The sequence below is a fragment of the Amblyomma maculatum genome, chromosome 5, assembly GCF_055883805.1.
Source record: "Amblyomma maculatum isolate TAMU_Amacu chromosome 5, ASM5588380v1, whole genome shotgun sequence".
NCBI classification, from domain to species: Eukaryota; Metazoa; Arthropoda; class Arachnida; order Ixodida; family Ixodidae; genus Amblyomma; species Amblyomma maculatum.
Window position 1 is genome coordinate 148,842,021 of NC_139348.1, and position 21,851 is coordinate 148,863,871.

The 21,851-nt window shown below is 43.0% G+C and overlaps 2 protein-coding genes across 2 annotated transcripts in view; one reads left to right on the forward strand and one right to left on the reverse strand.

The window, feature by feature from the left end:
• Positions 1 to 3,733: 3,733 nt before the first annotated feature.
• COX6B (Cytochrome c oxidase subunit 6B) lies at positions 3,734 to 12,306 on the reverse strand. The gene is made up of 4 exons (XM_084604648.1): positions 12,196 to 12,306; positions 11,805 to 11,888; positions 11,082 to 11,196; positions 3,734 to 3,874 (listed from the first exon to the last, which is right to left on the reverse strand). The coding sequence occupies exons 2-4, from the start codon at positions 11,870 to 11,872 to the stop codon at positions 3,821 to 3,823; spliced, it is 237 nt and encodes a 78-aa protein (XP_084460774.1). The 5' UTR covers positions 11,873 to 11,888; positions 12,196 to 12,306; the 3' UTR covers positions 3,734 to 3,820.
• A 278-nt stretch (positions 12,307 to 12,584) lies between these two features.
• The window catches only part of LOC146189910 (retinoid-inducible serine carboxypeptidase-like), a 49,335-nt gene continuing 40,068 nt past the window's right edge, over positions 12,585 to 21,851 (forward strand). The window contains exons 1-2 of the mRNA XM_084604649.1: positions 12,585 to 12,756; positions 18,027 to 18,184. Of these exons, the coding sequence (XP_084460775.1) occupies positions 12,705 to 12,756; positions 18,027 to 18,184 (210 nt within the window). The 5' untranslated portion in view covers positions 12,585 to 12,704. The remainder of the gene's footprint in view (positions 12,757 to 18,026; positions 18,185 to 21,851) is intronic.

The window sequence follows — 21,851 nt, forward strand, 5'->3', positions numbered from 1 at the left end:
ACGCAGTACCAAGTAGGAAGTGAATTCAGATGCGAGATATTCAGTTAGCCATTTATGGCTTTCCACAATATTCAAACTGCAACAATGGTCAAACACATGCAATCGCAGTACAAGGACCAGCCTCCTACTTTCATGCACACATGTAGACATGCTGTGCGCTCATGTCACAGCTGGAAAAATCCACAGAAAAGAAAAAGTCACAAGCAACGCAACTTGTTTGTGCTCCACAGTACACCTGTGATATTCAAATGACACTACCGTACATGAGTGAACTCTCCCTACAAATCACACTGTTATGTGCTACATCAATTTTGATCACCTATGTTCTTAATGAGCAATAAATGTCTTAAGCTAATGAGTGCCAGCATTCACCAGCTTTCGTGAATTATAAAATTATTTTATATGCAATAAGCCTGTAGAAGTTGCCTGAGAATAATCTGAGGAAAACGATTTAGAATTTGGTGAAGAAAGTTGCTCCGAAATCAGCACACTACTCCTGTTTAGAACTAGAGATTAGAAATGCAGCGGCCTCTCCCATAATCCGATTGGGGAGGTTTCTTTACAGGCCCTAAATTCTATAAAACGTCCGCCATGCATCTTTGTAGACTCTATTGGCAGTCTCCAAGCTCTTGTGCGCTCATGTGTTCCACACCAAGACTCCAGCCACTGACGAGGTATTTTCAAAATGCTATATAATTAATGGCAGTTTGGGTGTATTCACTCAGAAAGTCCGACCCCTCTCCCCCCATCGCAAACTTTCCTGCTGTAAGACCGTATTTATTTGAAATATTGCACATAGGTTAGTGTTCAGTTTGAATAATCATTTTTACTGTTTACCGCTATTATTTCTGCAGTTGCAATGCCAAATTTCTTGATCAAAAGTTGTTGCTCACTCATGCATTAAACCAACTTTATCAGCCATAGATGTGTGTCAGCTGTGAGACTACATGCATGTAGTCTTTCAGCCACCGGATATGTTCTAGAATAAGGCACATTCAAGCTAAAAAGCGGCCTTCACTCCACTCGAGAGCTGGAATTATAACCATGAATAAATTTGTGTTCTTTACCCTGCATCTTTGGAGCACCATGAATCCCATTATTGCTGCTTTTACATTTTGCAGCCATTACAGATGTTGAGTTTCTATGTAACAAATGCCAACCTGACAATAACAGCAAGGTAACAAAATGCTGCTGATGGACACAAAATTCATAATTGTGTCAACAAACTTCCACAACTGGATAAAACATAACAAGAGGTGGAACGAGGCCAATTTCTGCTAAATCATTGTCCCCACATCTAATTGGTTTTACAATAAAGAAATTAGAAGGGTACTTAAGCACCATCTTAGGGTTTAGGTTTATGGGGCTTAACGTCCCTAAATCGACCCTATGTGACGACTGCGCTCACGTTGGGACGATTGCGACTAGGGGCTCTTCGCTCGCATCCAACGCTGCTGACGCAATTTTCTATGACAAAGGGGCCTGAACAGAATACAGCAGAGTTAGAACAAACCTAGAGGGACTAGACATTTTTGCCTGAACTATCACAACTGCACCTTAATATGAGCCAAGACTGATTATGACTTGCTTAATGAATGCCCGTACATACAAGCAATCCTTTGGAACCCTTCTGTGTGCAAGAATTAAAACAAAATATGAGTGAAAGGCATCGATTTATTCCTCCTACAAGCAGTCTCCAACTTGTGATGCGGCTGAAAACGTTGTCAGTAGATGAATGAGCTATGTACCCATTATTCACAAGACAGATCATGAAATCCTCCTTATCCGAGAAAAACTGCTAAGAGATGCCCAGGAGAGCCCCAGAGCAATGTACGAAAGTGAAGATATGCACAATCACCGAGCATGTGAAAAGTCGCCACGAGATTAACTGGGATGAAGCGAAGATGCTGATAACAGAAAAGAATGGCTCAGCTCGCCAAAACCTTGAGTCAGTCGTCATCCAGACATCTAACACACTTCTACATGCTACAAAACATGTCCGCCAGTTGCCTGAGTGAACAAGATGTAGCGCTCCCAAAATGTCTATTGTTTTTTCGCCAGTAAACTTCATCAACAATTTGACGTGGAGAGAAGCGAAGGGAATCCCTCATTACTTTCGAAATAGTACAATTTGTAAAAAAAATTAAGTAATGACTCAAGTTGCCTTTGTGAAGGTTCTCATGCACCCAATGCTATCGCCAAATGTACGCTTGACTTTACGCTGAAGCAAAAATATGAAGGACTGGCTTTAGTTTTTACAGAGTTTAAGATACTGAAGTGACATCAACTTAGTTTAGTTAATGGGATTTAACGTCCCAAAGCGACTCAGGCTATGAGAAATGCCGTAGTGCAGGACTCCGGAAATTTCGACCACTTGGAGTTCGTTAACATGCACTGACATAGCACAACACACTGGCACGAAGTGACATCAGCTATGAGCGGTGTCGCAGTGGAGGACTACAAAGACTTCAGCAACAAGAGTTATTTTAACATGCGCTGACATTGCACAGTCTACTAGTGCCCTGTATTCCACCTCCATCAAAAAAGTAAGCACCACGGCCGAGATCTTCAGGAGGTCTTCAGGAAAGATTCAAAGATCCCAGACTGCACTGATGCTTCCCTCACAGCAGATACACGGTAGCGAAGAAGCAATTTTTTCTTCTCCTCGGCTTGCCTTGTTATGTACTTTCATTTCAGCTAAACTTAAAAATTAAAGCAATATGTACAAAACTACAAAATTACCCATGGTCAGTTTCAACCTAAAACAACTTGCTGATGAGCCAGCTCGAGTTCCACACAAGTGGACAATGAATGTGCATTCACAGGAGTTTCATTAAAGAAAAAAAAGAATCAAAAACCAGCAGACAACTAGAACAACCCAAGGGGGTATTTGCATTACCAGCTCACAAAATTGCCCATCTTTTCTTACTCCCCCAGACAAGAACACTTCTAAGAAATTTTACAGCAGACTACAACGTAACTAAGTGGTAATACTAACTGGTCTACTAGTGTACTAGTAGACCAGGTAGTACTAGTGGTCATGCTTTTGTTTTGTTTTGTTTTTTTTACTTTCTTTTACAGATGCCATCAATGGTAATGCACCAACATGTTGCAGGCTTGGACAGCCTCACAATTCTCTCAAGCACCCATTATATATACACACACACCATACACTTGGTTTAATTTTGCAGTCTTGCAGTCAAATACAGCAACCATCCATCCGATCCTCTGTGTCCACTTTTTTATGCTAGTGCAATGTTTTACAACAGCCCTGTTTGAAACCCCTGATGCTGGTATAGTTCCTACGGCATAAATCCTAAAATAGCTGCTGCTTCCATGGTTGCATGTCTGAAAATCTATTCCCAACGTGTGCATGCTTCACGACATCAACAAATCACACGAACAATGTGTAATGGCTAATGCCTCATGACATTCGTCACACCCGAAATACTTCAGCCCTCTTAGCAAAGCCACCTGTACCTAAGAAGCACCTAAAAATTGCCTCCAAGAAGCCAGAAGGTTCCTGGAAACCAGTTTGAAAACTCCTGGCCAACACGCCTACGCCCAACCAACATTTCAGAGTTTTGTTTCCCATGTTTCCCAGACGATATGCCGCTTTCACTGTTTGTTCATAGATGAACAGCCGCATTAAATCCCAACCAATAAATAAAAACCACAAGTCCCCCTTTTCTCATGCAGCAATCGCTGCAAAAACAAACACACATGACCGAGCTGAGGAGATGGGGGAAGATGGTCCACCGGAACTGTATTTTCTTGTAACTTAGCCCTACAACATGGAGATCTCAGAGCAGCCACTGCTTCAAATGTTGCCTGCAAAGCAGCCGTTTGCTATCTGGTCATCCCACTTCTCAATCTGCAGCAAAAAAAGAAAAGCAAGAATTGACTTTTAGTCTGGTTGCCAAGGCAAGCACAAAGCAGGTTATGTCACACGCTGTACTTGGAAAGGAGATACTCTGCAAAAGGCAGTATATTTCAAGTAAGCACTCAATATGATTAGCAACACTCATTTGCACAGATACACTACCATTATTACTACAACTACTACTGCTGCTTACTGCTTAACGCTTGCAGGCACTATGGACCAAAAGTTTAGAGCCCAGAAAATTTCTTCTGGATATCACTATGGCTTTTTGTGCCTCACCAGCAGTCTCTTAAAAGTGAAAAGAACACTCGTTCGCAACTTCAAGCCGACCCTTGAGCTCTCTACCCTTGAAAAAGGCTGTACATTGTGAATGCACTGCCTTTCCTTGGATGCACTGACCAGAGGTGCCTTCTCCACAAAACAAATCTAGCACTCTTCGTTATTTTTTTCCAAACAGCGACCTTGGCGTGTCCTTTGACAAGCTTAAATAGGCCAACGTTGTCATCTTTTCTTTTTAGCATTTCTGCTCTTAAGTGCATCCTCCTCCATACGACATAAGCCACTAGAAGCTCATGCAGCAGCCAAATGAAAGGGTTGTAACGATTATGATACCCCCTAATGCAAAACTTTAGCACTGCTATCACAGCGTTTTTGCAACATACTGGGGCAAAGAATTTGAATATTGTTTGTATGTACAGCCTTTTTCAAATGTGTAGAGCCCAGGGGGCCTGTTTCTGAGCCGTGTATTGGTGCTGGTTTAGCATTAGTAGAGGTCCTTCCCACTGGAGAGGGTAGGACGAAAAATAGTCTTACCATCAAGATATTCGAAACACTGGAAATGCATTACAAGCTGCTCAAGAAAAGGCTCAGAAACAAACTCCCTGCGCACTACACGTTTGACAAAGGCTACATATGTATATGCGCAGTTACAAAGCACACTGTATTTTTCTCGTGAGCCAAAGAGAATTTCCCAGGAGAAAAAGAAATGCCGCTCGCTCGTGGCTCTTCTTTCTCTTCTGGTAAATTCTCTTTGGCTCCTGACTGTCATTCTCTTTCACTCAGTTACACTGGCATTGGCGCCAACAGGGATGCAGCTCGGCCGCTGAACGGGCCGTATAAAAATTGACTAAATCAAGTACAAAGATGCAGTGGGAATGTCAGCCACCCTCCAGGAGCACTGGCAGACACTTCCCCCCCTCACCCGCCGCCAGTTAAGGGGCTGCTTGTGCACCCACCCAATGTCCTCGTCTCGCCTCACCCTTGAGAAACAACCACCCAGCAATAGACTTTCATACACCTACACCTTCAACCCCCAAAAAACTGTCAAATGTGTCAAGACATTTGCTGTTTTACGCTAATAGCACACTCCTTCCAAAACATTAAACATACCATTAAAGAGCCCTGCTGCACAAAAACTCTGGTGCTGCTAGTGAAAAATAATGGGTATGGCTCTGACAGATGGTAATTGGCAGGTGGTATGCCACGTACTTACTGTTTGGTTGGTTGTATGACACCATGACACTATATGACATTACAGGAGATGCCAACTCAGGCTTCTACTTCAAGATGTGTGGGTGGGATGGAATTGTTCACATACTACTCTTAGGCCATGCAGGCACACCCATGCAGCTTTGTTATGCGAGGTACATCGAGCAGTACTTCACATAACTCAGTAGCTTAAGACAGTAGTCTAATGAATATGTGCGAGACAACAGGGGCGCAAATTAAAGGATTAGAGATTAGGCAAGTATTGAAGTGGGTACAAGGATCCATAAGAGGAGTTGCAGATAGGAGCCATTAACGATGCTGCGTAATGCTCTTAAAGGTGGAGCTTTAGTGCCTCTCCAATTAGGTCAGGTTGCAATGGGACTTGCGAGCCTAATTCTTTTCTTACTGAGACCTAAGTGGTGTTGGCCACACTTACTACAATCAACAACTATGCAGTCATAGGTTTAATGACTGCACCTTTGAGAGGATAGAATAATGCAGGTAATGTATGTTAGGATCAGTAAACCGGCCAGTCAAATTGGTGTTGCGAGAAAGGAAAAGAATTAAACTACATAGCGCAAACCTGTTTGCACCAACAATAGTGAGTACAGGACAACCAATAAGACTGCAAATGACATCTGCCAACCGCAAACGCACTCTTCACTTCAGCCAAATTTACATGCTCCAGCCAGGCAGAATTACCGACTGTTATTCTCTCACACAGGCTGCCTGCAAAAGACTCTGCAAGCAAGCATGAGACACGCGCACTTCATTCGCATCATCATCACTCCCTCGGTCGATAGTACTATATTCCCCTTTGGTATTCGTGACTTCAAGGATGTTTTTAAAGCGAAACCTTTACCATGCCATGTTCCAAAAGATTGCCGGCTTAGTCACTTTGACCTTCAGTGACCTTCAACTTCTCCAGAGCTACGCTAACTCGACCATCTGACAAGCCACGTCATTCACTGCAATGGTCCCGTCGCAGCAGCTGGAGATGCCACGAATGCGTTCTTCTGTAGTCAGATTGCGTAACTCGACGCACACTTGGCCACAGTTTAAAGAAAAGAGCACCACTCACCTAGGCCGTGCACGCTTTGCCATAGATCTGAGTGAAGCTGACCCATCTCTGAGCGTTACGCAGAGGGTCTTCTGAATTCAACCCTGTGTCTGGCCGAGACTGAATGCATTACGTCACACTACAGCGACCCCAAGACAGTCTTTGCAGCGATTAAAAAAGTAGCAGTGGATTGAAAATAAAGCATTGCCATGTCTGACATGTGTCTTGTCATTGCTATACACAAAGCTTAATAACAAGCAAAACCAAGCATAACTATAACTAACTCTTTCACTTTATATTACTAGGTTTAAAAGAGTTAAACCGCCAGCAATTTTTTGGTCATTTTCCACAGTCATGTAGCACGTAAATATAGATCTGCATTTTTCTCACCACTTTTTTTGTGTGTGAAAAAAAAAACCCAAAAAACATGTTAAATTTGGGACCTTCTGAGAGAATGTTTTTTTTTTCTTTTTGGCTTTCTAAATTACATTGGTATTCACAACCTCCAAGGATGGTAGGGATTTAACACATTAAAACCGAGTAAGAGGTGTGAAAGCTTTTCCGCAGAGATGAACGCCGATGTAGACGACAACGTGCAATGCACAGAGCACAAAGAAGCGTGTCACTAAAAGCTCCCTCCTCGACTTTCGACCAATAGGTTGCCTTGGGTCTCCTGCTCCCACATCCCGGAAATGCTCGCGGAGCAAAATACAACAAAATAAACCTGCCAGGGTGGGGCCACGACTGCCAACTTCCCACAAAAATCTGAGGAAGAGAGAGATTTTCGCTTGCTGAGGATACAACCTGGCAGGAGAAACTCTTCAGGGACTGAAGGGAAGGACAAGAGCCTGGCACTGTATAGTGATTTTGATGCTTGTAACTCCGCTATTAAACAGTCTTCGAAAATTTTTGCAGCTGCTTGTTCAGAAGGCAATGCTTCACAGCGCCCAAGTTTTGGTACCTACGGTGGTCAATGGCTCTTAACGTACCAGCTCACAGCAGGCACAACAAACTCGCCCCAACCCAAAAACAAATTAACTCCGAAAACAAGGCAAAGCTAAAGGGCACTCGGCATGTACTATTTTTCAAACGTTTCGTGTCAGTTTTAAAGCCCTTAAGCAGATAAGGCCATCATGCACGATACACAAGCTAAGCAATGAACCCACACGATGTTAGGCTTGAAAGATAAGTAATGTTATCTCCAATACAACTGCATGGCACTGTTAGGCAGTCGCCAAAGAATGACTGCTGACAATGTGGCCACATGCATAATGTGTAACAAACAACCAGAAGCTTATAAGTAAAAAAAACATAAAGCAATAGGAGGAACTTGCATCTCAGCTCCCAGTGCCGAACCACCTTATAGCTAAGCACACCGGATGGCATAATAGTCACGTGCACTAACTGCCTGGAATATCACCATGCATTTATGAGTGATGCCCTTGGAATTAAGCAGCACTGTCGATTCAGGTTTAATTATAGGTCAAAAAGTAACAGTCAGAACACCCTTCTGTGAAACCATCGAGTGAGAAAAGCTGAAATATCTTCAGCAATCTGAAGGGAGTTTCGCTTTTTACCAAAAGGCACACTGGAGGGAGCACAAAAAAATTCCGGGGACACCTGACTTCTGTCCTTAAGGGCATGACACAAAAGAGTTAATGGCTTCCATATGTGGTTCCTCGCGCGGATTCTAGTTCACATAGAATATCCATTTGAACGTGATAGTGTCTAAGGACCCATTCACCAAAAATTCGGCTTCGGCATTGTGAGCAAAAAGTTCAAAACATGGTGCTCAGGCAATGGGTGGCAAGTGACATGACCGAGCATTAACTGCAAGTAGGGATGCCTGACATTACGTTTGGCAGGAGCTGCCAACTCGGGGCTCTCCTTTCACATGGAAGGATGACGTCAGAATCAGCTTGCTAGGATATTTGCATTCCCGTCACCCCTACCACGCAGGCACTTTCATACGGCTTGGTTAAAGAGGAGCTTTATATGTGGGCTGGTAGCCTACGGTATCGCGTCATACCTTCAAAGGCGGAGCTTGTGTACCCCACAATTTTTATTAATGCTCTACCTATTAATCTCTTAATTCGTGCCTCTATTATCTCACACACACTAAGTAGCATACAATTGTGAGCTACCCAATTGTGTGGAAGACCAAGCAACATATATACCTATAAGGCCTCGTTAAAACCAAGCCGTATGGACGTGCCCGTGGGGCCTAGGACTACCATGTCTTACTCATCACCCAATGCTCCTGGAATGTTCAAATCACATCTCACTCATACATATGAAAGACGGTGCTTTAGTTGGCAGTTCCCACCATGTCATGTGGTCTCGTTACGTAGTATAACCCGGCAAAACATCAGTACCCAGCCATTCCACCTACCAGAGCCATGCCATTGACTTTTTTCTCATGACACCAAATTTTCTGCAGAACAGAGCCCTTAATGCTAACACATTAATATAACAACATATGATGAGCACTCCTGAAAGGACGAAAGAGTACTGTGCACCTAAGAAATTAGATATTTTTTCTAGGGACGTGGTCACATTGTGGGCTACACCAATAATGGCACTGTTTTGTTGCAAGAAAGCACTTCCGTCTTATGTCAACTGTTTGTGGCATTCGTTCTATGCTATTTTCACTGACAAATTAAAATTAGAGATTGTTTCGATACCAAAGTACTCAACCTATACAATACAAGGCTAGGCCTTTCCATTAGCATCATAAGCTTCATTAGATCATTTGAATGCTTGTGATTAACGTTGCGCTTAGACGCTACACCCAGAGCTTTATATGGCTGTACAGGGAAGCCAAACATTTCTGGAGACCGGCACTAACACATATACCTCTGTGTAACACAAGCAACAGGCCTCCCTTTTCATTATAATGAATTCAATATTAGCGAACAGGTCTATCATTTTTTTTTCTCTCTTCAGCTGCAACACAGTGGCCCATGCATTGCAACTGCACCAACTCCAAAATAATTCAATATTCAAATCTCAAATTCAATATTTGCATCAAAGAGGTAACTTTTTTCACTTTATTTTATTATTTGGTCTGAAAACAATATAGCCTATTATTAATAGAACAGAAAGCACTTTTTCACTTTCGACTAGAAACTTTGGACTATGAATTTACGAGCAGTTCGTAGCGTGAGCAGCATTTACTCTGCCTTCAGAGTTTAGCTCAAATACTTAGGATGGGACTTGTCCTCTCAGCCGTATTAGGTTCCCTGCTTACAACTGATAATGTTTAGTTGCCTGAACATGCATCCAACCTCTGTTTTAGATCAGAATGGAGCAAACAAACTCAGCCAGCTCGAAAAAGGGATTTTTGTTGAAATCATCGCTGTACTTGTTCACTTCGTCTCACAATGTATCTGTGTTCCCACGACTGTTCTAGCTGGAGAGAGTGACTCGGCTTCTTTCACTGCAGTCGGATGGCAGATTTTTTTCTCATCAAACTCATGAATTCCATAAGAGAAACTGACTACCCTTATACACAACACACAAGGAGCGTGCATTTGCGTTTCAAGCTTCCAGTACCCAGTTTCTAAGCTTAGGGTCCTGCAGCTACATTTTCTAAACTTCTGCGCATACTTGACAGGTCCCAGTCCACAAGACCGCATTCCCGACGACCGAAGACTCAGCTATTGCATCAAAGAATGCCATATAATCAATTCAGGGCATTTTGGATGTATTCCAGCATTCATCACCTTGAAATCAAAGTGACATCTCACAGCGATATTCTCTTGCCAAAAAATATATAACCCTGAAGAGCTCAGACTATCGTAATCAAAATATTAGTGGACACTGCGAACTGCCAAAAAAGGAGCCAGCCGGACTAAACAACAGCTAGAAATCTCACCTCCTGCAAAACATTTTTGCTCACTAAACAGTGTAAAAACCCGATAGATTTTGTGGGAAAACCTTTAACTTGGCAACACACTGACTGTGGCAAACCTGCTTGCACCTTTACGCATACAAGGGTGAACTGAACACCACACACCTCCATTTACCTACATGACTGTGCTTTGCCCCATAAAGTACAATAAGCACGAACTAATGCCCTAAAGGTAGAAAAATGAAATGAACAAGTAAAGGAGCTTGTAAATAAACTGGAGGAGCCTTAGTGAGACGTTTGTTTTGTGGGGTTTAACGCCCCAAAGCGACTCAGGCTATGAGAGACGCCATAGTAGAGGCTCCGGAAATTTCTACCACCAGGGGTTCCTTAACGTGCACTCACATCATACAGCACGCAGATGCCTTGCTTTTCGCTTCCATCGAAAAATGTCTGCTGTGGTCGGGATTCGATCCAGCGTCCTTGGACAAAGCAGTCGAGTGCCCTAACCACTTCACCATCATGGCAGAGAGCAAATACATAGTGGCATGTGCATCCCGCCTCATATGCAGAATTTGCGGAGCTCAATTCCCAGTGCCATTAACTACCAATGGGTACAAGCTGTTCCCTGGCTCTGTTCTTGTCAGGGGTGAAATGCTTGAAAAAAATGGGATTCAGAGTTCATCTTCAGTAAATAAACACATCTCGTGCCTGGCACCTTTTCATCAAGCTGCCCTTTGGCCATTAAAATTCTATTATCACCATGCTGTACTTATCAATAAAACAAAACCATGGCTCACCCAAGCATTAGGGCAAAGCGCCTTGTAGATCCGCTTGAAGTACTGGCATGGCTCGTAGCCTTCTCCTTTCACCTTTTCGCAACGGTGGAAGTCGACATAGTTTTGCCAGCAGTTCCTAATGACCGAAATGACGGATAAGCATTGCAAGAACAAACTCCAAAACCACACAGATTAATGCTGCACATCCCATGCATAAAGCAACCAAATGCTAACGACCAGAGATGACAGCGCGAAAAGTTCAATAACCTGAAATAAAATTATGTGCATGTACAAAGGCAACATAACTATGCCTTAACACATACCAGCGGGTTGTATTTACACATGGGTGCTATATGAAACCACGAGAACTACAGAATCTCATCACAAACGAAGGACATGTGCATTTTGTATCAAAAGAGCTCATTTTCTGCATTTCTCTAGCAATCAGCAACAATCCATAACGCTGTTAAGCAATGGTCGCCTTCGCTTCCACAGTGCATTGAAAACAGGCAGGCAGCAGCAAAACTAAGGCTGTTTATATGCAAAGTTGATGCAGCAAAACTCGGGGGTGCAGTTCAGCGTTCTACATAAACCAAGAACTAGAGCAAAGCCATCGCGAACACGGATCACTAAACGGCCTTCACATTGATAACCGTAATGATCACCGCAGTGTGGCCAGAGTTTCTTAGCGACCATATAGAAGGTGCAAACTTAGCTTCGAAAGTGCTTAATCGACAAACTCACCTCGTCTGGTTGGTGTTCGGAAACCTCGGGTCAAATGGAACGGTCTTCAGCTCCACCTTTTCAGCCATACCGACACCGGGCGTCCTGCAAAGGGCAGCTGCCACTCAAGTCACATTCACGACTCACAACCTGTTCGCATTAAAGCAATAAATGCAGGCAATGATGTGACACAGTAACGGTTAAAATACGTTTGTCAGAAAATGCACGGAAGACAACTGTGACTCTTCGACGAAACTCCCTTCGAATCGCTGAAGCCTAACCCGGCGCCAGTCACCTTCGAAATTTCTTGTAATGACGATGCACAAATAAAACAAAATTCTTGCCCATAAGGCACACACAAGTAACGATTGTAGGCCCCCAGAGACGAATAAATTGCAGTAGAACCGCTTACCCTTGAAAGGTCGAACGAAAGGTAACAGCTCGTCACACACCACCTCGAGTCAATTACGGATTGGATAGGCTTCGGCCTCCGGATGCTTCGAAGCCGATCAAGCGGCTTCGGCATTCACAGACAAGCAAATTTGTCACTTTCGCTAAATCTGGCGCAAAGTGTGAAACTTTTGAAAAAGAAACCAAACCACAACTATAAACATTTAGACGCATTGAATTAAAATTCTATTGTTATAGAGCTGTTCTAAAGCATTATATAGTTTAAAACAATGCATAGCAGCGTATTTAATAATTGATGCATCAGCGTGTTGGCTAGACAAGCGCGGGCAGCGTTCAAAAGCGAAACAGTAACCACAGCGTAGCACGGCGTCGCAGAGATAGCCGCGCAACGTGATAGATAACACTCTTCGCAGGCGCCAGACTGCTAGCAGACCTAGGCGCGATTTCATAAAGCGCTCGAGTTTTATCATCGAAGTCACACATCGCAGAAACCCACAGGCCGAAGCGACAATGCGATCCGTGCTCCTAACCACCGTAGTAGTGTGGGCTTTTGCCGCCCTGTGTGAGTGCATATTTTTTTTCTCTCTCTCTCTCTCTTACGTGGAGCTCTTTGCAGTTTGTTTTCGCACGCTGTTAATTGGGTCGTCAAGCGGTTCGTTAAGCAAATGAGTCTAGAATGTAGGTGTTTCTATGAGATCTCACTGTTGTAGCATTTTCCGCACCGAGCTCCCACACACAAGAGGTGTGAAACATGCAAGATGTATAATAGCTATTTTAGAAGATTCGACACTGAGCTCGATATTTTCCGGAGTTATATCTGTCTGATAAGGAAAACAGAAAATGAAAGCGGGAGCCTTTTAAAAGAGTGAGAACTTTAGTACATACGTGTATGGAAATAAGTCTACTTGAACAAAAAAAAAAATGATTTAAATCGAACGCTTCTTTCTATACTTAAACATTTTTTTTAAACCTGGTTTTTCCAAGGCGTAGTTTCGTAATTCAAATGCTTCCTTCATTTTAAGGGAATATTCTTGCTTTCGTAACCATTAACGAACCATTAGCTTTCGTTTCTCTGCGTTGAATAAAATAGTGTTATATTTTCTCGTTGTTTTTAAAAGCTGGCTTACAAATAGAAATCCACAGAAGCCCTGTATGCTTATCGTTTTGTTTATTACTTAACTTACTAACCTTTACAGTGAACATCGAAACAGACTATTCAAACGCTCAGTACTAAATTCCGGCGGCACGTCGTAGCTGTGGGTAGCGCTTAATACAATAATAATGACGCCAGTAAATGCGGCAGGTAGGTCTGCATGCCGACACCTCGATTCTAAACACGCACCTTTCGAGCTTATCCTGAGGTAAAGCGCATGCCGTTCAGAGCAAACAAGCAAGATGAATTGGGATAGTTTCACATTCATAAACCATTATCTGAAAATATCGCTCTGGAATCAGGCTCGAGATATCTGTTAATTTGCGCGCGGATTCAGATTTTTCTACGGCTAGTCAGATTTTGCTATTTTGCTGAACTCGCCCTTCCGAAAATAAATATGACTTAACTAGGTTTGGATTAAAGTTGCCCTGGGGCATGAAAACTTCGGTAAAACACACACACACACACACACACACACACACACACACACACACACACACACACACACACACACACACACACACACACACACACACACACACACACACACACACACACACACACACACAAAGACCTTAATGACAGGTGCATCCATATTACATTCTACCATTGACTATTAACATGGAAACAAAGGAAACCGTACCGCAATGCTACTGTTAACATTGTTGTGTTGAGTAGACAAATTAGCTGTACAATAATTTTCGGAGCTATTCGGAGCAAATTACAACATTTCATAAAATCACTGTTATCTAAAGTAACAACCCATTTTACTTCTTCCGTTATTAAGCAGAAGTATAAAAATCAGTACCGATCGCTTTTAAGCACAGGGACATTAAACACCATAATCAATATGCCTTGTGTTTTAGTAAGCCTCACGCTACCTGTATTTAAAATGATTTGACACAAAATATGAAACTTCAGGAGCCAAATCAGGCAGTACTTCATGCTATTGGAGTTTTCGTACTGTAATGCATATAGTTGCATTTCAAACGACGTGTCGCTAGATTATGCGGAACAAGCTAGTCAAAGTCCAAATGAGGCGGTGCAGCCGTCTTCTACGGCTTAAAAATACAAAACGTGAGTAATACAAGCTCATATTGATAGTAAACCTTTCATAAATAATCGCACTCCATTTTAGGCCTTCGAACGTACTCATTACAGACATGTTTAGCTCGTCGAAACAAAGCTATCGGGCTGCCTACGTGTGCGCAAGCGTCCAGGAAAATAGTTGCAAAGAATGAAAAAAAAAAGTATTATTCTGCAAGCAGCAGCGTGTCAGCTAAGGCGACAGGAGATATGTGGGTTCTTTCAATGAGAAACCAGATGGGACTTTTGTTTCAACATGAACCTTGCCTTTGTGTTGTGCATCGCGTGAAGGGAGAGAAATGTATACATATACACAGGTAGGGTGAGAGAAAACGCGTTATTACCTCATTCTAAGAAAATTACCTCTCAGCTATGAGTCAGAAACATGTGCTTCTGATTTATAGTTGAGACTTACTGGCACTGAACAGCACAATAGCAATGCAGGTATCACGCACGCACACGCAAACACCGAGTGTTTCAGCGAACACTCGAAAATTTCAGACAATAGTAAGTTCAAAACAGGTAATGTATTTGCAGGAAAAACCTCCCAGCCGCGGCGGACACAATATGCTGTAAATGTCTTCTAATTATTCAGCTAATTCAAAAACGTACTAATCACTTTTTTTAATTATCGCAGCTTGGTACATAGTCCTAATGTCGAGATTGAAGCCGTGAGCAAGGCGATATCAGTTCTTGAAAGGAATAAAATTTTCTAAAGCCCTGCGCCAAGAAGAATCCGACGCTTTTTTCCATGCGAAACCAAAATTGAGCTCGAGAGACGCGCAGGAAGACCGGTTTGTGCCGATCATCATGCATATGCCCCCGATGGCATCCGAACCCACGATGTCCGAATTCCGCATCCGGTGACCAACTGAGCTTCAGCGACGGAAGTGCAATATTCCACTTTCTTGGATATCAACGTTTTCCTTCCTCCATGGGTATCAGTGTTGCTTTTATCTGAACCTTGAGAATGCTCACTGGTGTCTACCATCGTTCATAGCGGCGAACGTGGTAAGCAGATGTCACGTGGAAGCTGAGCAAGAACCCTTTTACGCTGCTATGGCTACAGACTGCCAAAACCGAAAGCCAATGGTAGCAAAAATAAGAAGCTGGTTTGATTATACAAATATAAAAGGAGCCAACAATAAGCGCGAGGCCAATGAAAGCGTGGAAGATTTTTTTGTTAGTTTGGTTTAAAGGATTTAACGTCCCAAAGCTTCTCAGGCTATGAGAGACGCCGTAATAGAGGGCTCCAGAAATTTTCACCACCTGATGTTCTTTAACATGCAATGACATCGCGCACACACGGACGCTTAGCTTATCGCTGCACGCACGCACGCACGCACGCACACACACACACACACACACACACACACACACACACACACACACACACACACACACACACACACACACACACACACACACACACACACACACACACACACACACACACACACACACACACACACACACACACACACACACACACACATACACACACACACACACACACACACATATATATATATATATATATATATATATATATAATGTCAGTGCACGTTAAAGAACCCCAGGTGGTCGAAATTTCTGGAACCCTTCACTACGACGTTTCTCATAGAGTGTCGTTTTGGGACGTTAAACCCCATAAATCTAATCGAATAGAACCAATCTGGTACCCTTTATGTCATAGGTACGTACGCGGTGAATAAATTCTTTAATTACGAGGACCTAGAAGGTTATTGCGCAGCTCTCGTCCTCCCGGTCAGATCATGATCCACGTGACGCGTCACCACCGGACGTTCCACATCCGCCACTATGAACGAGAGTGGCGCTGATGCGAGCACCTGACACGTAATTTGGAGGAGATGGTTTGGGATTCCACCGCCAGCATATGACTGCTCTTGCACTTTCTAAACGCTTACCTTTCAGCCATTAAATTTATCGCATTATTAATTTCACACCAACAGTCCCAGAATAACAAAAAAGAACATTCCCGTGTGCTTTTTATGTGTTAGCGTATTTTGACTCCCTTTTTATGTAACTGCACGAGTTGCTTTTTTTAAGCAGCTGTCTATATTCATGCGTATAATCATGTTAATACATGTTCAAATTCGGTGCACGAAAAATAAATATCGCTTGTCAGGTCGATCTAGGCGTCTTTGTCAAAAGTAACCATGCAGGCCTCTCACTCGTGCAGTGGGCGATTTCCTAAATATGGAAATGTCTTGAAAATCGTGGAGGAGGCGTCTGCCTAATTTACGGGAATTTAGACTTCTTCATCATCATCATCATCAGCCTGTATACCCACTGCAGGGCAAAGGCCTCTCCCATATTTCTCCACTTAACCCGGTTCTGTGCTAGCTGCATCCACTTGACCCTTGCGAACTTCTTAATCTCATCCGCCCCCCTAACTTTCTGCCACCCCCTGCTACACTTTCCTTCCCTTGGAATCCAGTTTGTTACCCTAAGCGACCATCGGTTATCCTCTCTGCGCACTACATGTCCCGCCCATGTCCATTTCTTCTTAATTTCCACTAGAATGTCGGTAATTTGAGTTATTTCTCTGACCCATTTAGACTTCAGGGGTGGCAAAAGTATTCTACTGCACGACCGACATGTAAACCGTGCACCCTGCTTACCTTTGGAGGAAACATGTATAGTATGGAATCACTTAGCGTGGTATCCGCTGCACTTACTAGTGCGAACATACGGAGAGTACGTAACTGCAGAACCGCAACAGCATTTCGGAAGGATGTCTCGACGCTTGAAGCGCTTTCAAATAGTCATGCCGGAGGTCCCAGCGCCGAGTTTTCAAAACAGTATTTAGGGAGCCACGTGCGTTATCAGTACAACGTATGAAGAGATAAATGCATCTTCCACCTGATAATAGAGCAAACAGTACGTCATAAGCGTTAGCGTAAACATCGTACGAGAGTAACTCCAAAAACAAAATTTTTGAAACAGAAATAGGTTGTTCAGAGGGGGAAAAAAATTAGTTACTTGAAATAATAGCTAAGGCACAATCAGGCAAGACAATCAGGCAACTCCTTCTCCAGCAAAATATTTCACTAAGGGCAGTTATTACATGAATCCTATAGAGGAGGACTCCCCGTTACACATATGGAACTTAAGAAAAAAAGCTGATTTTACCTCTCGGAGGGCCCTTAGACCTCAACGCGGGGTGTGCCAGATAAAAGGAAGCTCACCACGGCTTAATCGGGTGAACCGCGACTCCATGATAATCGGTCGACACCATTGGCTGAAGGGCCTACTTTGAGTGATGTCTGCTGCTTTTAGTAGGGGTATATTTAGTAGGGGTATCCTTTTAGCAGGAGTACCCTTTTTGGAGGGGTATCAGTTTAGTAGGGGTATCCTTTTAGTACAGGGTGTCCTTTTAGTAGGGGCATTAAGGGTATCCGACTGTGATCACAACTAACAGCGCGCACAATGCGAATAGATGGTGACACAGCAGCTGGGCGTCTTCTTTAACTCATAGGTAGCGTTCGCTGCCTGTATTGCGGCGAATGAATGGCGGTTCCCACCCCTATTACCTGTTCACACCTGTGCGTTCCTCTGATTGCGTACAGTGTCGTGCGGGCGGCATGGCTGCAAAGCGGCCTCCCAGATCCGGGAGTCGTGGAGCTACGTCAAGGTACGCGAGCACGCGTACATGTTCTGGTGGCTCATGTTCGCCGACCTTCCCGAGAACCAGTACAAGTCCGCTCCCCTCATCGTGTGGCTACAGGTATGCGGGATTGCCAGTTCTTCTTGCTCGACAACTATAGCCAGCAAAAAGGTGGTTCCCTGGTGCATGTGGCAAGGGGATTTGGTGCGCTACTCTATCAGGGACCTTGTCAAGTGAAGGTCTCTATGGCGCCTAGCGCGCATCTAGTAACCTAGGTGATAGCGTATGTAAATATAGCGTTTTGTGTGATTTTTGTTGGTTTTGTTTTGGTGAAAAGCGATTTCAAAACCAGGTAATAAAGAAAAAAATATGGGAAAGATAATAAACGCATTAATGATACCCTAGACAAAATAAAGAAGAAAAAATGAGATGACAAGGACGTGTAATGCGAAAGTAAAAGGTCGTCTCTTAAATGTAGGTAACGGAGCGGATTCCAAGGAAATGCGAACGTTGCCGAGGGCGGCAGGAAGCTGGATGAGTTGATAAGATCTGAGAACTTAGCAGGGTTACGGTTGCCGCAGCTGGCCCAGGAAAGGGTTAACTGGAGGAATATGTGGGGTACTGTAGGGGACTCAGTTATGCTACTGATGACGATGATGAGATATCGCTAGGTCTCCAGAGCAAAATGTCTGGCTGATCACTGCAGGCGGAGTTCCAGTGAATCATTTCCGACAACCTGAAAATCCGGCTCTTACGTACTACTTCGCAGTGACAATTAGGACAGTCTTGGACCGGCGTCTTTCATCAAATATCTAATTCAGACATGAAAAACGTTCGGTTTGTGAGAGTTAATCAAGATACACTTTTCAAGTCTGTATACGTTTTCTAGAGTGCAAGAAAAAATAGTGGCAACTGTGTAGCTCCAACGCTTCTTCCTGTGTAACGCGCTTGGGAACAAATGGGCATATAGAGGCCCATATGGCATAAATTTTCCTTAATCTGTGCTATGGGCCTTATGTGTACCTTCAGGAACATGCAACAACGTGATGCATATTTAGGCAAATACTCACGCTGAAGAGCACGTAACTTAAATTGAAATGATCAATAACCCCTAGATGAAGGAAGCGATACTTGGAATTTTTTGGCCTCCTTGAGCAACAGAAAAGACGAAGCACAGCCGGCGAACGGGACAATAGCGCTTCCTTCGTATTTTCTGCTACAAGTTTGTTTGCATTGACATAATGAACCAACTCGCCCAGCAGAAAGTTCTACTGAGCAATAAGTGTATTTAAGGAAGTCAACCAACTGTGAAGACTTCCCGGAGCGCTCCTGTTATTATACAGCTAGTATAAAGCTGGCTACATATAGGAGCAAAAAATTCCGGTAAAATCCGGGCTGCAGGAGTGACGCCACAATAGGCAAATGTGTATTTTATTGTGTACGCGCTGCGACAGGAAGCACAAACGATACGTGGCACATATCAGATACCAATGCATATACGGCCATAGAACAGAACAGGCAATATTGTGTTTCAGGGAATACTGCCACTAATTTTTCTTATATGGGCTTTTTGAGGTATGAACAGAACCTCTGGAGCATCATTTACTAGCGTTGGACTACATTAGGGAAAAAAAAAGCCGAATAATGTGAACTAGTGAGCTGCTTAATTAATTTCTAATGGTTACCTTTTTTACCTATAACAGTTAGGCGTCTAGTTATAATTAGGTGCGAGGAAAACCATTAGTAATGACAGTATCAGCTTTCATAAATTCAAAAACGCAATTACCCTTGGCCAAGTGGGGCAGTTTTGAGTATCTCGCGCCAAAAGACAGGCGCTTTCGAAGAAGCCATACTCTATAAGCAACGCCCCCAGTGTCGTCACTCAATGGCGTAAGCATTTCATGAAATGTTCTTTCACTGCGTCTCTTCCGCTGCTTGCTTTCACACTGTCTCAACTCAAACAACGGCGACACTACAGGTAGCGGTAGTTGTAAACGTATTCATTCAAACCGCCGTTATCTCGTCTCGTCCGAATTCACATAGCTGACAACAGACAACACCCGTAATATATTGCTGGAGCAGGTAGGACTCCGCAGGCACATGAAAAGACTGGTGGGGCTCAACAAATGGCTCCACGCGGTCAAAACTAGTTTATCGAGCGTAAGCTCTGTTTGGCATGGTTTGGCAATGACTAAGCAATGGTTAATTATAGCGTGCTCGTCAGTATCCATCCAAATATGTCAATGTTCCATTTTGAGTACCAATTAATGACATTAATTAATATTGGTAATTAATTAACTAGACTGTCAAATTGTACTCGATATCACCCGAGCCTTATATATATATATATATATATATATATATATATATATATATATATATCGGCATCATCGGCACGTTGTTTTTTCTTCTACTTTCTGTCTAATTATCTTTCCCATAAACATATTACATTACTAATTTCTGTGATTATCCAAGTAAACATTAAAAAAAAAAAAGACAAAGTACCATCCCCAACGCTTTCCTTGGCCTCGCCGACTGTTGGCTTCTTTCCTTCATATATATATATATATATATATATATATATATATATATATATATATATATATATATATATATATATATATATATATATATATATATATATATATATATATATATATATATATATATATATCTTAGATTTGCCCGGCTACTTAACCGGGGTACCAGGGTTCGAACCCGATCGCGGAGGCCCCGTTTCAATGGAGGTGAAACGCAAACGTGTCTATCATGCTGTGCGATGTCAGTTCAAGTTAAAGATCACAGGGTGGTTGAAATTATTCCGGAGCGCTCCATTTTCGCTCTTCCCGCTTTCATTCTCACTTTCCTCTCTTCCCTTACGGCTAGGTTCAGATGTCCTCAGAACAAGTGTGACAGACACTGCACCTTTCCTTTCCTGTCAATCAATTTACTTACAAGTTACGTCATCATCATCATCAACCGGACTATACCCATTGCAGGGCAAAGACTTCTCCCATTTTCCTCCACTTAACCTGCCGGTTTTGTGCTAGCTGCGTCCACTTGACCCCTGCGAACTTTTTAATCTCATCCATCCACCTAATTTCCTGCGCCCCTGCTACGATTTCCTTCATTGGAATGGTGTTTGTTGTGGTCTATTATTAAATAAACAAAAAGAAGCTAATTGGTTACTCTTATAGCGAGTATCGGTTATCCTCTCTTCGTACTACATGTCCTGCCCACGCCCATTTCTTCTTAATTTCGACTAGAATGTCAGCAACTCGAAATACTTCTCTAATCCACTCTGCACGCTTCCTGTCTCTTGATGTTACATCTACCATTTTGTACAAGGTGCTAAAAACTGCAAGTTGGTCTAAATGAAATGGGAGGCGCAATATCGATTTGACATCTATCGGGTCTCGAAGTCAAAGTTGAATAGACAGTCGATTTCCGAGTTTGTATCCCTATAGTAGTATATAGCTTACCATCTAAATATATAAAGATGTAGCCTATTTACAAAAAAGCATAATAAACAGGAAGTCAGCACACGTAACGGCCTGCGGTGGGTTTTACCAGCTAAAGCTAAGTCCCCGGAAGTCACAGAGAGCTGCAGGGCATGACTTTGACGCGCTCACGGAGAGAAAAGGGAACAAATAGAACGGCTCAACAGTATTTGACTTGAGGCCCTATGAATATGACACAAATACCCCTCCCCTAAGTTTGTTTTATTATTATTTATCTCTACAGGCAGACAAAACACTTGCTGACAGCCTATAGGGTACAATGGCTG